Source organism: Netta rufina (assembly GCF_964035555.1).
Source record: "Netta rufina genome assembly, chromosome: 1".
Lineage (NCBI taxonomy): Eukaryota > Metazoa > Chordata > Aves > Anseriformes > Anatidae > Netta > Netta rufina.
Window position 1 is genome coordinate 64,856,486 of NC_140123.1, and position 17,966 is coordinate 64,874,451.

At 34.8% G+C, this 17,966-nt stretch overlaps 1 protein-coding gene across 1 annotated transcript in view; it reads right to left on the reverse strand.

The window, feature by feature from the left end:
• Positions 1 to 17,966, reverse strand: part of LOC311213249 (pinopsin-like) — a gene marked incomplete at both ends in the record, with an annotated part of 84,293 nt that overhangs the window by 45,805 nt on the left and 20,522 nt on the right. The window contains one exon of the mRNA XM_084293130.1: positions 11,920 to 12,245. Within this exon, the coding sequence (XP_084149256.1) occupies positions 11,920 to 12,245 (326 nt within the window). The remainder of the gene's footprint in view (positions 1 to 11,919; positions 12,246 to 17,966) is intronic.

Here is a 17,966-nt window from a genome sequence, read left to right on the forward strand (position 1 = left end):
TTTAGAAGGATAAACATGGAAGAAAAGATGATGAACAAACAAGAAAGTAAAGACTTAAACCCCTAAATCTTAAAAATTAAGACAGTATTAATTCTTTTTACTTTTTGTTTTCTTTTATCCTGTAATAACAAAGGAAAAATGAATTAATGCTACAAAGAGGACAGTAGTCAAGATATTATGAACACTACAAATTAGAAAAGTTGAGGAGCTAATGGATTAAGTGTCACCTTTGTAAAAATAGCTTGAGGAATACAGTAATATACTTTATCCATATTTACTTGAAGGAAACATTAGCTACTAACAATCTAATCTTTTTCTTTCATAGCCTTTACATGTGCAGAAGAATATGATTTACTGTATAAGGATTCCTGAGATTTTTAAGCTGAAAGTCTGTATAATTAAGTAGTTGAAAAGTTCATATGATAACTGCACTACTAATGAAGTAAAATTCAAATGAATTAAGTGCCTGAAATAAGTGATGTAAAACCCTCTCTGTCCTGTGATAGCATTGTTTCTTCTGGGAAGGTCTGCACAAGCACTCCTTCAGTGGAGAAAGCTCCCTGCAAAATTGAAGTGTCAGGTGCAAACTTTAAAGTGTTTGAACAGTCTCTTTCCTTCCAGCAGGACCACATGTTTTGAAAAGCCATATGTTAGTACTTAGTTTTAAAAAGTCTCAAAAACCTCTAGTCTAAATATTCCACAAAGACTGCTTTCACTCTGCTGGAAGCTGCTCCCTGCCAAAGAGCAGCGTGTTTGTCCCTAGACCTACTCGGGTGCAGCTGCATGGCCCTGCCCACAGTCAAGGTGGTAACCTCCCATTCCAGCCTTGCCTCCACACCTTGCATGTAAAAAGAAAGATTAATTTTCAGCCAGATTACCTCAGTCATTCCCAGACAACCTTTTCCTCCCCGCTTCACACAGCCCATCCAGTTGTTATCCCAGTAAAATGTTGTAAACTTGCTGTTCAAGTATCAGTGTCTAGCCACACAAAATTATATTTGTGTTTCATCCAACTAATTTACAGTGGATATTGAGTCTTGTAGGATTCTTTCAAGGCGAATAATTAAAGGGTCTTAGAACTATTGCCAATATAATTTCATTAACTCAGATAAATAAAATGTTACTTGATATATGTCTCCATGTTTAAATTCTTATTGGCCCTATTTCAGCCATTATTCTTCACTTGTGATAGTAGTCTTTAATTTACCATCAGGCCTGCTGAAATGAGTAGAGCCAGCTTCCTAGTAAGATAATAGTAAATTGAGGTTTGACCCTGTTTTTAATTCACTGGAACCCTGAAGCGAATTTCCACTGACCCACCATGAGTCAGGGCCAAGTAATATGGCCTTTTTCCACATCTTTCAGCTCAGCTGCAAGAAGCTGGACCTTTCTGAAATGCTGTCTCAACAAAGAAGTATCCCAGATAACCCAAAAACAATTTATTGAAGGGGAAGAATTCTATAAAATGTCCTGACTGATTATTTTAATAACAAAGGGAAAAGAGGGAAAAAAAGAAAAAAGAAAAAAAAAGTATTGATTAAAAAAAGGTAATAATACTGATTTGGATTGGCTGTATGAGCATGACAGAAAACATAATTAGAACACATGAAAATTAGTGTGATTTTTCAACGTTTCTTCACTGTACTCATGAGACTCAGGAAGCTGAGTAAATATATTTGCACCTTTGTCCTTGTTAAATCTCAATGGCAATGAGCAACTATGTGAATGTGAGAGCTGCACATTTATTACCATATCATGCATACCAAACAAAATGGTGAAGGCGGAGAAGGTGGAAAAAGTTTTAGGTTAGACCACAGAAACCCTCTCAGTGTTTTATAAACAATCTGTGCTGCAACAACAGAATGGAGGTGTTTCATTTGCAGAGTCGAATTACAGACCAGCTAAACTCAAAATTATTCCTAGTGTGACATTTCTGCACTGGAAAACTGATTCACAAAAATGAAAACATTCTGTGAGAAAATGCAAATCTGGGAAATTTCTGGTGGAACCCAGGTTTCCCCGGATCTCTCACTTGTTTCTTGACAATATGCCTCGCACATCTAAAATGACTGGCCTTTTAGTGCCTAGTTTCCTCACAGAGCTATTTTATTCAAGTTTTTGGATCTCACAAGCATTTTAGCTCATTGACTCCAAGGACTTCCAGGCCCTTTTGTTCCACATTGCTTTTGGCTAACCAACTGTTGTACAAGGGCGCCAGGACCTTGAATGGTTTCAGGGTCAGGAGGAGACTATTTTATTTTATAACATCTAAATGTCCCATTGGAGGATTATGTCAATGTGAAATACTGCTGACTTCCTGATCTGTGAAAAAATAATGAGGTTTCGATTTCTTTTCCCTCTTCTTCAAGTCAAGAAATTTCTGCATCAAAAATCTCAAACTGGGAAAAGACCAGAAAGTCTATTTCCCAACCAGCTCTATTTAAAATAGTATTCACAATTGTCTGAAGTCAAGGAAGAAAGCCAGAAACTTAGAGATTCCTGTGCACACATGGAACTTTTTAATAATAATAATAAAAAAAATCCTTTGGGGAAGAAACAAAAATTCTAGTTTTAACACACATATTAAAATTAAAAGCCAACCTCACTGAAGAAGAGAGCCATTGAGTAGGCACATATTTTTAAAAGCATGAATAACTGTGACTATATTATCAAATAAAACCACTCCATGAAGTGGATCATGCCCCCATCATCATCATCTTGAGGCCTGATCATGCATCTTGCTCAACTCTTAACATGCTTGGATCCCTAGCACAGATTTGCCTTAGTCTTTAAGACATTAGCCTTGTCTCTAAGACTATGTCCTCAGTCACTATTTGTCAGATGGAAAATGTCAGTCATAACTCCCAGTAGGTGGACAAGCTTGCATCAGTTTTGGTTCCCTCCTTTCTATGTAGTTCTCTGACTTGTGCCAAAGACTTGTGCTTCTCAACTCCTCTGCAATAGATCAGGACATAGTATATTTAACCTCAGCTCCAAGATGTATGCACGTAAGCTCCATGTTGTTTTGTTCTAAGCCTTTTGCCAGTGGTTCTGCCTAAGGCCTCTTGGCCTCTTAAGTGGTGTCAAGCTACAACAGGGTAAACAACTGTGACTCCATTACTAGTGCTGAAATACATATATAAACATATTCTTTAGTCTGGAGGACACCCTTCTGTACATTTAGCCTTTCCAATTTTATAACTGGTGATTAAACCAGAAAATCACACGCTTTCACCTATCAAAATCTTTACTAAGCTGTTCCCTCAACTGAGGCATCATGACCACTTGGCATTGACATACATCATTTGCTCTAAATTAAAAGTCTTGTGAGACCACAGTACATTTTTTATGGAGACAATAAGTCCAGAGATTAAGGCATCAGATCTTAAATTTCTATTAGCTTGTTATTAAAAATTGTGACAGGCTTTTATCTTCTGTAGTTTATCTAAAGAATGAAAAGTAGCAAATACAATGAAATCCTATTTTCTGAATAGCCATTAGCTTGATTTACAACAAATTTCTACAGTACCTGATTTATGCCAATGTTGTGTTATTGCTTCTCTGTAAAATACAAACAATTAACTAATGATTTACACTTATATCAGCACAGGGGAAAGAAGATCACAATCTTTTCTCATTCCTGTTTCTTTTCCAGCATGCTCAGACCTCAAAAAATGAAGACCAATCTGGTCACAGGTGCTTCAGCAGTCAGTTTACACTTTTTAATTAGACATACGAAGAAGATCCCTCAATAAAAATATACATCACCTATGAACTAAAGATGTCTATATAAGATCTGACAGCAGCTGAAATCTCTAATCACTTTAGAAGATATTGAATTTGACCACTATACATTTTCTTAAAGTTAGCTATCTCCTTTATTTCTCAGGGGGTTACATTTTTTCTCAGCCGTTACAGAAAACACTGGATTTTGTGTGCTTGGGAAAGAGTCCTTCAATAAAAACTCGTATTAATGTAGTGCACAAAATCTTTTTTACAGGTGAAAGCAGTGAACCCCCCAAATCAATGCTATACTTCCATTGCCTTCATGATAGCTATAAAACAATCTTTTCACCTTCTGGGCAAACCCTAAAAGGTAAGAAAAAACACAAGAATAAATTAGTTCTTTAAAAATTAAGTATGACAATAAGTCTGCCTCTGAGATAATCAAACCAAATTTTCTTCCAGCAACATGCTCATAGGAAAAATAGTAAAATTTTTAAAAAGGTCAGCTAATAAGAACAATCGTTATCCTTAAACAAAATGTATGGACCAAACTGAAATTTGGATTTCTGACATATGAAAATTGTTGTTTGTCAAAATGAAAAAAATTATTTTTAAGTCCTCATGAAATGAACCCCAAAATTTAGTGTCAAAATGTTACAGATATTTTTAAAAAGTTGTTGCACTTGTATGTTATATTATGACTTGGCATTAGATAATTATACCATAATGGCATAAACATTTAACTATTGCTCCACTGTTTTGAAAATAATTAAAACCAGAAAAACAGGTACTTAAAAAAATAATAAATATGCTGCATTTTATTTGCAAGATAAAATGTTTATTTGTGTGGTTGTAAGACAATTTATTTCTTTTAGTGGGACTCACTTCACATATATTTAACTAAAAAAAATTGTCTATTTTGCACTAACCTTCTTGGATGTAATTGCCTTTCTCTACTCAATAGAAAGGAAATGTGACTAGATAGATGCTGAAAATTCATTGGATTCTCGCAGTTTACTTCTCAATGGCACATGCTTTCCTTCTAGTCAGTAAGAGTAGTACTAGCAGCTTTATAATTCATTGGAAAATCAAACGCACAACATTTTCAAACTGTCAAAGGAAAATTTTTATAAATATCTCTTCACTGAAAGAAGGAAGAAGGAGATCTGCATATATATATGTGTGTATATATATATATAAAATGTGTCATGTTACCATGGAGAAAAAGGAAACAATGGGAATTATGGCCTGTTAAATAAGGGAGTGTTTACGGGGAAAAAAAAATAAGTTCATATGATGATAAATTTATGTTTATCTAAGATCCTTTATAGGTTGTGACCTGATTCTGAAAGAATTTAATATTCAACACAATTAATTATCTCTTCTGGAGGAGAAATATCAAAAGCAATGTTTTTCTGCCTTTTTTTTTTTTTTCTTCTCTTGTAGGTTTCCTGTGACTTTCTTATTAATTATTTTCAAAATAGTTGTCCCTGATATTGCTTCACCTACATAGTTCTGGGAAATTTCACCATGTCAGAAGCCAAGAAGATTTGAGAAAAAACACATCTTCAAAGAACTGAACACTGATATGTACTACATGGAGCCCAATGGATTTCAATGCTCCACTTCCTCGAAGAAAACAAAAATTACAAAAAGGCATTTCAGCTGTTGTTTTTCTCCTTGAGAAATTATCTAGAATCTCAGTGAGAATATGCTATTGCATAGGAATGTCGATCACTCTCATAATTTAAAGACTGTTCTTAGTACTAAAAATCCCAAATCAGCCCCAATCAAAGGCATGATCAAAATCAAAAAGTGATGTGTTAACAGCTGTGCAGTGGCTTGCAGAAGCCACTTGGTAAAATCTAAGCAACTGCTCAGTAGGATTATGATAACTATTGACCAATGCATGCCAGATGAAGGCTATACAGAACCCTTGGAAATGATTTTCTTGCTAATGCTGGCTATAAGCTACATGATATACTTTACATGATAGTCTAGATGACCCCTTTCATTACGTTTTGATAATTGTTGTCCCAAGTCTCTCAGCCTAATAAGAGGTTTATATTTCAATTATGTTTCCAAATCCTTCAGATGATGTGACAGAAAACAATCTAACTATTCACATGTTAATTTAATATCTTTTTGCTTGTGAATTATATGTAACTGTGATATTTTTACAGTAAGGGTTAAGAAGGAAAGGCAAAGTTATTTCTTCTTCTGTACTACCAGAAGCCAAAAGAGAAAGTACACATGAAGACCCAAAAGGAAGAAATAACAGTTATGAACATAAAGAATATTCCTTTTTTCTTTTTTTCTTTTTTTTTTCTTTTTTTTTCTTTCATTTTTTCTTTTCTGAGAATAGCTGTCTGTCTGAGTGGGTAGGGTCAGACATACTGAAGTTAAGTCAAACTACAAATGTACACAATCACATTTGAAATCTATGAGCTACAGGAGCCAATGGTCTACATCATCTTAACCTGAATTACATTTTTAGGTCTTCTTCTTTGCTTCACTAAATAACTGGAAAGATTCTGAGCTTTGCTGCTAAAAGAAACTCTATGACTATCATCTTGTTTTTATTTAGAGCTTTTAGAATACAGAGCTAATGGTGTATAATTACTTTATCAGTTTGCTCAACATAAGTCATAACTTCAGTGCCATTAGAATAAAGTTTTCAGAAAATTGAGTTTATAAATAGACACATGAAGCATATGAAGGAAAGACAGAACAATTATTACTTTTCCATCCTACTCTTTGTATAATGTGAAGATAATTTCTTTTTAGTTTAAATCATTGAGCACTCTGTCCTAATGTGTTGTCTTCCTACTAACAATAATTTCCAAATGAGTTTCAGAACTGGAAAAAGTCACAGGAGTGATCTTTCTACTTTATAATCCTTTTCTGACTACTTTAATGAACAATGGTGTAATAATTGCTTTCACAGATAGTTTTAACTGTTCCAAACAGCACAGGCATAAAACAGGATAAAGGAATCAGAAGTCATAAAAATCTACATCTCCTCTCTCTTTTTTCTCTCAGACTTTCTTTGTGGGTACAGATTCCAAAATCACCACAGTTGTTTGTATTAAATGATTTTTAAAATATACTAGAGTTGAAATCTCACTACACAGAAATCAAAATGAGTTTCTTCAGATATATAATTGAGTTGGAATTTCACTCTAGAGTGTTACTGCTTGAATAAGAGACCAGAGTATCTTTCTTCCATTAAATTCAGTAACATGAAGTCTAGAAAAGGAGTAAAAGAGAAAAGAACAGGCCTCTTTCTCCAGCATAGCCCTAACTGTATTTGTTCCTTTACAAGGTGACAAGACTCTGAAAGGTCAGGAAATGGAATAAAATAAGAAGATCTGGTTCTCCTATGACACCTGGAAATCAGAAATCACATGGCACTTTTCAACAGAAATGAAAATAAAGTAGTTGTAAAGAAAAATAGGTAATTCCACTACCTAAACCTATGATTTGGTCACTGTCTCTGAGGAATTAAATGTTAGTAGATGCACCACATGGGTGGAGGGCAAGGCATACTGGTAAGGCAATCTTCTTCCTCAAGTGGGTTATTCTTTAAATTTTCATGGATTTTTTTTTTTTTTAGTCAACAAATAAAAAAGAACTTTTCACCATGTAAAATTTCAAAGTAGAAAAGAGGTTATGATATCAAAACATGTTAAAAATATTTTTCATCTCTACTTTTCCTCACTGATCTCAAGGGAACATAAAAAGAAAACACAGCATAACTATCAGTTCAGGTCACAAATCCTTCTGCTCCAGAACCCCATCTTTAGTGAGCCTACAACTTCTCTGTTAAAAGGTTAGATCTAATATTTTTCAAAAAACAAACAAACAAACAAACAAACAAAAAGAACCTAGACTTTAGAAAATCAGGCAAAACCAATTTGAAAAACACAGTGGGTGTTCCTTGCTTAACTTAGCTCTAAAATTGGACAGTGACCACTGGCCCTTTGCCCACTTTTTAACACATGGGCTATTGCTCTGAGCAAGAATTGCATGCTCAGATGTGTATTACACTAGGTATTTAAGTCTTTCTGCCCTGCTTACAACTCTTTTTATTGTTTTCAATGCCCTAGTTACATTCCATAAAGACCTTCTGAGCTTTGTTCAGGCACATTTTTTGATGAAAGAGACTGGCAATTAGATGAGCCAAGATGAGAGTCTCCAAAAAATCAATCTGAAAACTTTTCTTGAAACAGTGTTCTGGGACTCTTCCTGCCCTTGGGCTGGATTTTTTTTTTATTATTTTTATTTTTTTTTTTTTATGTGTGTGCGCGCAAGTGAGAGATAATGCAGACTGTAGAGAACTCTTTTAAAAGTTTTACTAATTTTCATTAGGCTGGTTCATATGAGTTCTCTGGGTGCCTCAGTAGAGGTTTTTAATCATATTGTGCCTTTCGTGCTACAGTGATCGCAACGCTAATCTCTGTAATTCCACATTTGGGATCCCACTTTTCAAAGTGCAAACAACTGACTATGATTTTATAAAGAATATTTTTTCCAGTGGGAACACAAAGGCAGAGTTATAGGGAAACATCATAAGCCAAAAGCTGAAAAAATCTAATTGCAATAGGAGAAATAAGCCATTCTCAGTTTCTTTTCCTTGTTTTGAAAATTGTGCACAAATAAAAAATGTATGGATAATATTTTGTGAGGGAGAAAACTTTGCCTCTTTCTACTTACAAGCATCATCTCTAAAGGAAAACCTGGAGAAGAAATTGAATTTCAGAACGTGCAGCAATGGAAGACCAGGTCTCAGAAAAAGGAAACAAGATTAGCATGAGTAATATGGACTCAGAGGAAAGAAGTCTAATAAAATATTTATGTTTCTGTCCATCTTAAAATCTGATACACTGCCAAGATCTCTAGAAGCCACATTTTATTCTTTTTCTTTTTTTCTTTGTCTCCCTGTTTTGAGCATTACTTTGCTTAACACCTTTGAAAATTTTTCACTATTCAAAGCTAACACTTCCCACTTGTTTACCCAATGCCACCTCTCAACTCTTCCAAACACATTGCACAAGGATGGTGGCAAGGACCATCTGCAGAACAAGACTCAGACATCCAGATAAAGCCAGTCTGAGGGGAGAAAACAAAACAAAACAAAACAAAAACATATCTTAAAAGAAAATAACTTGAGCAATTCCTAAGGGTCTTCAAGCTTTACTAATAACAAGAACTCTGAGGCAATAACGCAGTCATGTTGTAATACCATTTCATGGCATTTGCCGTTAACATTATTCATACAGGGATGATATTGATTTGCTATTCCTTGAAAAGAAGATCTTTTATAAAACCTGTGCTAATGAAATCCTTATGCCTATTACCATTATATAGAGTGCAGATGAATTTATAGGAGCTATGAATACCTTGAATGACAGAATGCTACAGCACCTGACTAAATTTGGAGAAGAAAAGAGAAAAGCAGACCTATAATTACAGTTTCCTACAAGGAGATAATGCAGGCTCAGTGCCAATTCTTGCATTAACTATCCCAAATCTATTAAGATATTTCTTCCACCTCAATTAATTTTCACAACAGTATTAATAATGGAATATCTTCTGTACTCTTGATCTCAGGGTTCAATACCATTAACAATACAATGCTCACATATAAACTTTTTTATATCTTGCAAAAATATGTAATACATATTTTAGAAAGTTTACAAAGCAGCTGAAGCTGGGATAATGAACTTATTATGTTTGCAACGTTCTCACATTTCATCTAATATATTACAGAGATGGTCAGAGAATAACTTTTTTTAAGCTACGTGGCAAGAATATAGTCTTAATACAAGAGAATGTTTTGTTTTGGTTTTCACCCACACCAAAAAATTAACAACATTACAATGGATGTAGTAAACTATCTTAATATTTTTTGTATCACCATACTAACTCTACATAGATTTATATAAGTACTATATTTTTATTTGCCTATGGTATCTCATCTCTTCCTTCAGTTTGAAACATGACATACTTTAGCATTTCATAATCTACCCTGTTTATTACAGAATAGTTAAAGGACCTAAGACTTAAGGAAAGCTTGTATTTCAGTGACTACATCAGGATCAATGAAAATTTATATATACATCGCAGGAAATTTATTAAATGGAAAATTTAATGAATGTGATATTAGAGGTATATACACCACAGAAAGATGAGGGCTGATGATTAATTTTCTGATTGAGGTTCTTATTGCTGAAATATAACTTATAAAGGAAATCTTTTACAAAATCCAGGAAAATGTTAGATATTTTGTGTAAAAATCCAGTGTTCATATGTACAAGACTTCACAAATGCTCAGGCAGCTTCTGTGACCCTGGATCATAACAGCTTTAAGAAAGGCATAATATCCAATTCTCAATGGAGTTCCTTTGCATTTAATAAGCATTAGTTCCATAAGACCTGCCCTACAACAGATTGTGAAAGATTGGGTTTGATTCTTTTTCACTTCCAGTATTCACAAAATTTCTCAGGGGTCCCAGAGACTTTCTGACCATTCTAGAAAGCACATGTAGAAATGAGGAGAAAGGATTGCAAGAAATATTATTGTTCTTCCTCTCTCTCTCCCCCCCCCTCCCCCTTTTGGTAGTTTATTTATCAATCAAACTTGTCTTCCACTCATTCTACCTATTTTTCAAGTCTAAATTCAAAATGACTTCACATTGTATATCTTTTCCATAATAGCTCGTTTCCTCAGGATGTTCACCACAACCTAAGAACTATCACTGATCAGTGAGATTACCACTACTTTTAATATAAATGAATTTAAATAATAATAATGATTTAAAAGGTGAATAAAATTACACAAGTCTGCATTTAGAAATAGAAAATAAAACATATACTACAGGCACTTAATCCATAAAAGTCTTTGTATGTTGTGGTGATGACTCGTCAGGAAGGGCAATAAGGACTGAAGGAAAGAAGAAACAAAAGTTATATCTTCTGCATATTATTAGCAGTACATCTTCCAAGATCCTACTCCTTTTTTAAGGTGATGATAAAGGATATTGCTGCCCAGGGACCAGGCATGTTCTGAAACTTCACTCTAATGGTTTACAATCAAAGGAAATTTTTTCCTTATTACTATTTCACAGCATTAAGATGAGTACTAAAATGTGATTAATCAAAGAGATTTTACTGACTGGCTCAGCATTCAACCAGGAAAAGATTTCCCATTTGGGCTTCAAGGGTTCTGAAAGTTTTGACAAATTATGGAAAAAGGCATGACCTTAATTCCTTATGAATAATCAAAAATGAATTACACCCCCTTTAATTCCATCTGAAACCTCTATTCGGGGATTTACTGCTCCATCTTCTCCCCTCCCCCGCCCCCCCCCTTTTTTTTTTTTTTTTTTTTTTTTTATTTCCATTCAATACATTTACTTAATTCATTTGAACATTTTAGAGAATCTTTTTTTAGAGAACACCTATACCCTCATTACTTTCTCATTATTTGTTATTAAAGAATTTTGTTAAGAGAAAGTAACTTCACTACTTTCCCAAGGGAAAGTAACTTCATAATACCACATCACCTGGCAGGGTTTTTTGAAAATTAATTCTGGAATATTTGCACCTTAAATCCATTAGAGGAGTTTTGCAGTAGTAAAAGTACCAGTGGTAATAGTAGTGATAGTAACAGTAGTATTTAAGGATTTTTATTTTTATTTTTTTTCATGTTGCCCAGAACTACAAGGAGAAGTTGACCCCCTGGCAAATTGCAGTAGAGTTGTATTAGTGTAGATTTTGGTATCCACAGATTAAGAAGAAGACATTAATAAAATGTCATGATCCAAAAATAGGAAGAAATTTTTACATAGATGTCTTATTAATAGACAGGTAAACATGCATGCTGGCTTTACTACAAGTCCAACTATTGCCTAGATACAATGGTTTTCCTATGGTGCAATATTTCCAAGCCACAAAGTCAGACTCTTTATTGATGCTATCTGGTGTTTATGACTTTTTAGAACTCCAGAAATATTATGGAGATGGGTGAAGACCCTCCTACCCTTTCCTTCAGACATTCTATGTTTTTTTTCATTCATTTTTGCTTTGTTGTTTTGCTGTCTGTCATCTACTTATGCCAAACTCAGTAGAGAGGAAAAGCAACATGTGACTCCAAGCAGTTTGCACTATAGACAGAATACAGCAGCTTACCTGTTTGACGGCATAAAGGAGGCGACCATAGCAGTACATCATGACCATTACAGGGATGACCAAGCAGAATATGAAGAGACAGATGATATAGGATGTGGACTCAGCTGACTCAGAGGACCAGCGAACTGAACAGCTGGTACCTGCACCTTCTATCCCGTAACTGCTCCATCCAATCAGAGGTGGCACAGTCCAGACCAAGGAATAAATCCATGAACCTCCAACTGCTAGCAGTGCCTTCCGGTAGTCAGCACTGCGCTTGTTACACAGGGTGAGGGTGCTATAGCGTTCATAGGACAGGACAGCCAGAGAGATCAGGGACACAATGCCTGCAATGAACCAATTTAAATGTTTATTTTTGTCATTTTACATAGTAACCATTTTAAGTTCCAAGAAACAAGACTTTTTTTTTTTTTTTTTTTTTTCCTCCTTCCCCCCTGGTTACTGTATTATTTGAAGCAGCAGTGAAAATTACTCCATTATTGTTTAAATCCTCCCTGGACTTGGTCCACCACATCAAAGTGTATTTAACTTGTATTTAACTTATATTGTAAGATTTTCATACTTGCAAGCTCCTCCTTTTCTAGACATGCTTACAAGAGTTAAATGTTTTGGTATAACCCAGGAAAAATCCACTTTCTCCATAAATTAGGAAATTATTGAAAGACTCCCTTGTTAAGAAATGTTCAGTTTTTAATATCCATTACCATTTTCAAATGTTGCATTGCCATTTATAAATGCAAAATCTTTATATTAAAAATTAGTAGCCTGAAAATGAAAGCAGTTTTTGCACTTCTGCTCTATCACGTAGATATATCTTCATTTCCGACCACACATATAGGACAACAACAGACAACTCTCAACATGAGTCTGATATGGAGTGTTGTAACCTTATTTGCATATAAATCACATAATCAGTCAAAAATTGATTTAAGTTAACATTGAGCCTCAGAGACCACTTGTATCCTCCAAAAGAAATTTCAAAAATCTGGATGTAAGACATTTGTATTGCCTTTGTCAAGGTCCAGGATCTCCATCACCTCTACAAATCTTTATGGATTTGCACGTCAGGTTCTTAGTTATGAGTCAATGGTTTTTGAGTTATTATTTTGTATGTTTTCATTCTCCTTGCAGTTTTCTTACAGTTCATGTTAACATAACAATGGATACCACTTCCAAGGATTTATTACAGAACGAACTTGTTTGAAGAAATCTAATACCATACTTTCTGATGGGTTCCAGGTCTGAAAAACTTGAATAGATCTATGTCAATTCATCCTTTTTCATGATTTTTTTTTTCTTGACCTTTACCATTGGTAAAATCCAACTATGCAATAACATTGATATCCATTGAGATCTGAGTTTTGAGTAGTAGCTACTTCCAGAAAAAAATAAAATAAGATTAAATAAAATTTAAAACATAATAAAATTTAAAACATAATAAAATAAAAAACAAAACAAACAAACAAAAAACAAACAAACAAAAATCTTCAGGTGATTACAGCTGCACATCCACTTTTTGGCCAGTTTAAATACCAGTTTCTCCTAGAGCTCCTTCCCATGTGTGGGATGGAGATGAGTCTGACACTCACTTGAGAGGGTAGCAGTAGTCTCTCCTGTACCTGAGCAAAACAACCCCCACATGTACACAAATGGTATATTTTCCACAGGAAAAGATTTCTGCTTCTCTTCCCCCTCTAATTCAAGTATTCATTATCTAGTTATTTGGATGCAGGTGCAACTCTTCCTGCCATCCTGACAATCTGTGGTCCCTTTGTGCTGAACTAGGCATGGAAAAGGACCCAGTGAGAATACATGCACTGCTTGCTGGAACAGGACCACTCATTTCTCAGGGGAAGAGAAGAGGAAAAAGAATGTGAGAAGATGACTTTTGGTGAAGAAAAGGACCTACTACAAGTATCTTAAAAGATCTTATAAGGATCCTATTACAAGAACCAATAAACCCTTTCCTGTAATACTCAGGATTAATGAGAAAAATTACTTCTCAGTAATAACTGAGAAGTCAGAGCTAGGATGTAGATACATTTACAGCTATAAAAGGACATGGCTCCACTGCATTTTCTTGAAGTATACAGTTCAAGAGTCTAGCTTTAAAACTATTTTAAGGCTAGACTATCTATTTTAGAGACAGCAAAGGCATTCTGATATTTTTTATCTAATCTGATTTCCTATGTACCATGTTACTGTACAGCTCTTGAAAGCCTTTGGCCATAACTCTTGCACTGAACACATACCTCAAGATAGGAACAAAAATAAATAGTGGATTTTGAATTACAAACTCAGGAATAAAGAATCTGCCACTCTCTTCTTGCTTCCAGCCCACACTTATTTATCTTTACTTTCTTAGTATTACCTCTTTCCTCGCTTTTATCTGCTTGACTAAAGAGCACCTTGCTCTCAGAAACATTTAGCTTACACAGGTACAAGAGGAAAAAAAAAAAAAAAAAGATTTTTTATTTGAAACTTAGGACTCAGTAAGGTGATATGAATCTAGTTACTCACTTCAGATTAGACCATCATGGCCTAATGGAAAGCAGTCTTGGGAACAGAAAATCTTTCCACTCCCAGATGCATTGTCTACAATTATGTTATATTGCTCTTGTGTTAGCTCTGACAGCAACTGAAGGCACAATGTCCTAATTTTGATGAGGTGGCAGATGAGACATACTTTTGTTGGTAATATCCTACAGCTTTGTGGGTACAGTGTTAACTAGAAAGTCTGAATCAGGTGTTCAAACTTCCCTAGCAAAGGACCATAATATCTGAAGATAATAACTATCCATGAATACAGGATTGCTAGTTTTGATCCAAAGAAGGGTTCCATCTTTAAATGACATAGAAATAATGCTCAGTTATTCAATCAGGACCAAGGCAATGCTAGTCAAGAATAAATTAAGTATTAACAATCAATCTAAAATACAAAAGTCCTCATACAGTTTCCTTTAATATATAGCAAAAATATATACACACACACACATTTCTTTTCCACACAGGAGAAGATTGGAGACTTAATTACACCTCTGGGCTGGAGCCATTTCATCCTCACTCACCTTTTATTATTGAGTTCCATTGACATGACACATATTACATTTTCCTCTTGAGGACAAGAAATGTTAATATATGGAATCCCAAACCACAAAAGTTCAAGAAAAAAAAATAATCAATATTTATCTTTCTTTTTGGCACAGTAAGACTTTAAGTTCTGTGTTAAAGCTGAACTTTTTAATAATGATGATATTAGCACCACTCTGCACTGAATTCAGATGTTTTCCAAGCAAGAAGGGAAAAAAAATAATTCATAAGAGGTATTAAAAGATAAAAAAAAAAAAAAAGCAATAAAAGCAATGTGTTTCATGTGGTTAAATATAATAAAACAAGATAATTATTTACAAAAAATAATAAAAAAAATACTTGAAAAGATTGGAACTGATGTTTTGGAAGGCAGAATAAGATGATATTAAGAATAAAAATTTAAATAGAACAGTTAGCTTTTTCCAACAGTGAAAATTAAATTGAATTTAATTGAATTGAAGAGTATCAGTTGAATTTCCTTGAAGTAAGAAAAACACCTTCTTACTTAAATGGGAGAGAAACAGAGACAACAGAGGGCATGACATCCCTCTCCCAGGCTGATTAATAAAACCTTATGCATTATACACATGGTGCATATACACGATGATATATCTTGTGTATACACATGATGCTAAAACCATTATACAAAAATAACCTTGATCCAAGACCGTAGTTGACTATGCCAGGCCCTGCAACACAAGGTTTTCCTGCAACCTTGTTCCCTGCCCAGGTGAGGAAAGAGCAGGCAGGAGCTAGCTGATGGTGCAAGAACATCAAAGCACCACATCTAAAATAAACCTAGAGTTGCAGCTGCCCTCTTGGAAGGGGTTTCTAGACTGACCCTTGCAAGATTTTTTTTTTCCTTCACCCTAAAAAGGTTCTGATGCTAAAAGAGCACATTTCATCTGTCTCTCAAGATGTTACTCAATACCCTCTGGACTGTGAAAAGATCTGTAATCCAGACTAGATAAGTAGAATAAAGCTCCTTGCTTTTCTTTTTGCCTCCTTTCTTTGTATACCAGAGTTTTCTTAATGTTTTAAGCACTTAACTGTTGTTGCATTCATCAGAAGTCCTGCAGTTACCCGTATTCTACTTTACATCACATCTATTGCAGTCATAGGAATTAGTGAGAATCACAGCTTTAAAAACAACAGTACCAACAACAACAAACGCAATTAAATACTTCAGTATTATGGACGAGGGGAAAGACTTGAACATAATCTCCATAATCTTAATAACTGGAAAACGAATTTAAAAGAAATCATATAAGTTATAAAAAGAAAAACATTATAATTTTAAAGCTAATTGCAATGCTTTATCCCTACATTTCATTCTTATGTTGGAGCAATATTTATGACTGGCTACACTGTGTATATTAATTTCAAATGAGTAATGTTTTCTAAAATTACAACAAAATTAACTTTAGGAATTGCACATGTAAATAGTATTTGCTTTCAACAGATATTTAGGACCTTGAGCTAGTACCTAGCTAAATAACTCCACAGGAGTCAACTGCATTGAGAAATATAATTTTCTCCCTCAACATTTCATGTAGAAACAGGAACAAAGCTGAGATTCTTGCTAAACAGAACTGAAAGATGACATACAAACATACTGCAGATTGCATTACAAGAGCAAATAATTACTCAAAAATTAGCCAGAGAAATAAATGACTTTGAGATGAGTAGCATCTGAAGCATGAGCCTTTTCTACACAGCAATTAGTTGCAGTGAGTAGATTGCGAGAAATTAAATTTCAAGTCATAAACCAGGACAGGCATCCATTTATAGGACTACCATATGGGATGTTATCTATTATTTACTTTTATTTAAAGATCTGTACGTTTCTTTCTGAAAACACAACAGAGAATTTGACACTAGGTGAAGGACGCAGTAAATATTATGCTCTGTTCCTGTGAATCTCAGTTAAGAGCATTACATTTTCATATTAGCTTTTGCTATTTTATACTTCTCGCTGTGATGTAGTAATAAGAAACAGCATGCGTGCTGCCAATGATCTGTAGGTTATGAAAAAACAAGAATTCTAGAGATTCAGCCCATACTGGGTAATTGTTTTGACTACTATCTTAGGTACATTTGCCCCTCTTGAAGCTCCTGATGGTCATAAACTCACACCATGATTAGGGTCCTAGAGTATCATCATTGCTTGACATGATGTATATCCTGCATTGTTTTCTGGTTAAGAATGACCAGTGAAAATGAAAAGAAACCACAGGTAAGCTTAGGCAGACTGAGCTTGTAGGTATACAGTAGCACCTTCAGAACATTAATGGATCAAAACTAGATGCAAACTCTTATAAAAGGCAAAGATGTTTTTGTTGCACCAAATCTCTATGTGAACTGATTTCACCCACTCATACTCCCTCACACTTTTCATTCACTCACACAAACTGACAAGTCCAAAGGTCTGTGTTCTAGTGGTCTGCCCAGGATCTCCTTCATGTAGCAGGGAGAACAAGGGGCTGTGACTGTTCATTCTTAAGGCATCTTTCTTATGGGTACCTCTTTGGCCAAAAAATGATCTGGGGATAGCACTTTCATATACCTTAGGAGTCCACTGTTACGAAGTGATCCATTGTTTGCTCTATTGAACCCTGACTACATTCACCTTCATATGCCTCAGACAAGGCTGTCGCTCCCTGTTTTCATTTCCTTGCTTAGAAAGTGTGTTTGCTAGAAATATACTTACCTGCACAAGCACCATCTCTTTTACAGTGAGCTAACAGGGAGAGAAATGGCAGATGTGGTGTGCCACGATCTTCTCAATGCGGTGTAGGGCCCTTTGCAATGAGTGGTTGTGCTATGGTTTTATCAGCACACGTTGGCTCCAGGTTTACTGGAGTCAACCTGTGCTCGATTTTCCTGCTGGGAGCAGTGCTCTTCATTATATGCACTGACTGTTATTTCAACACTTCTGAGATATCTTCTGGTGTTTT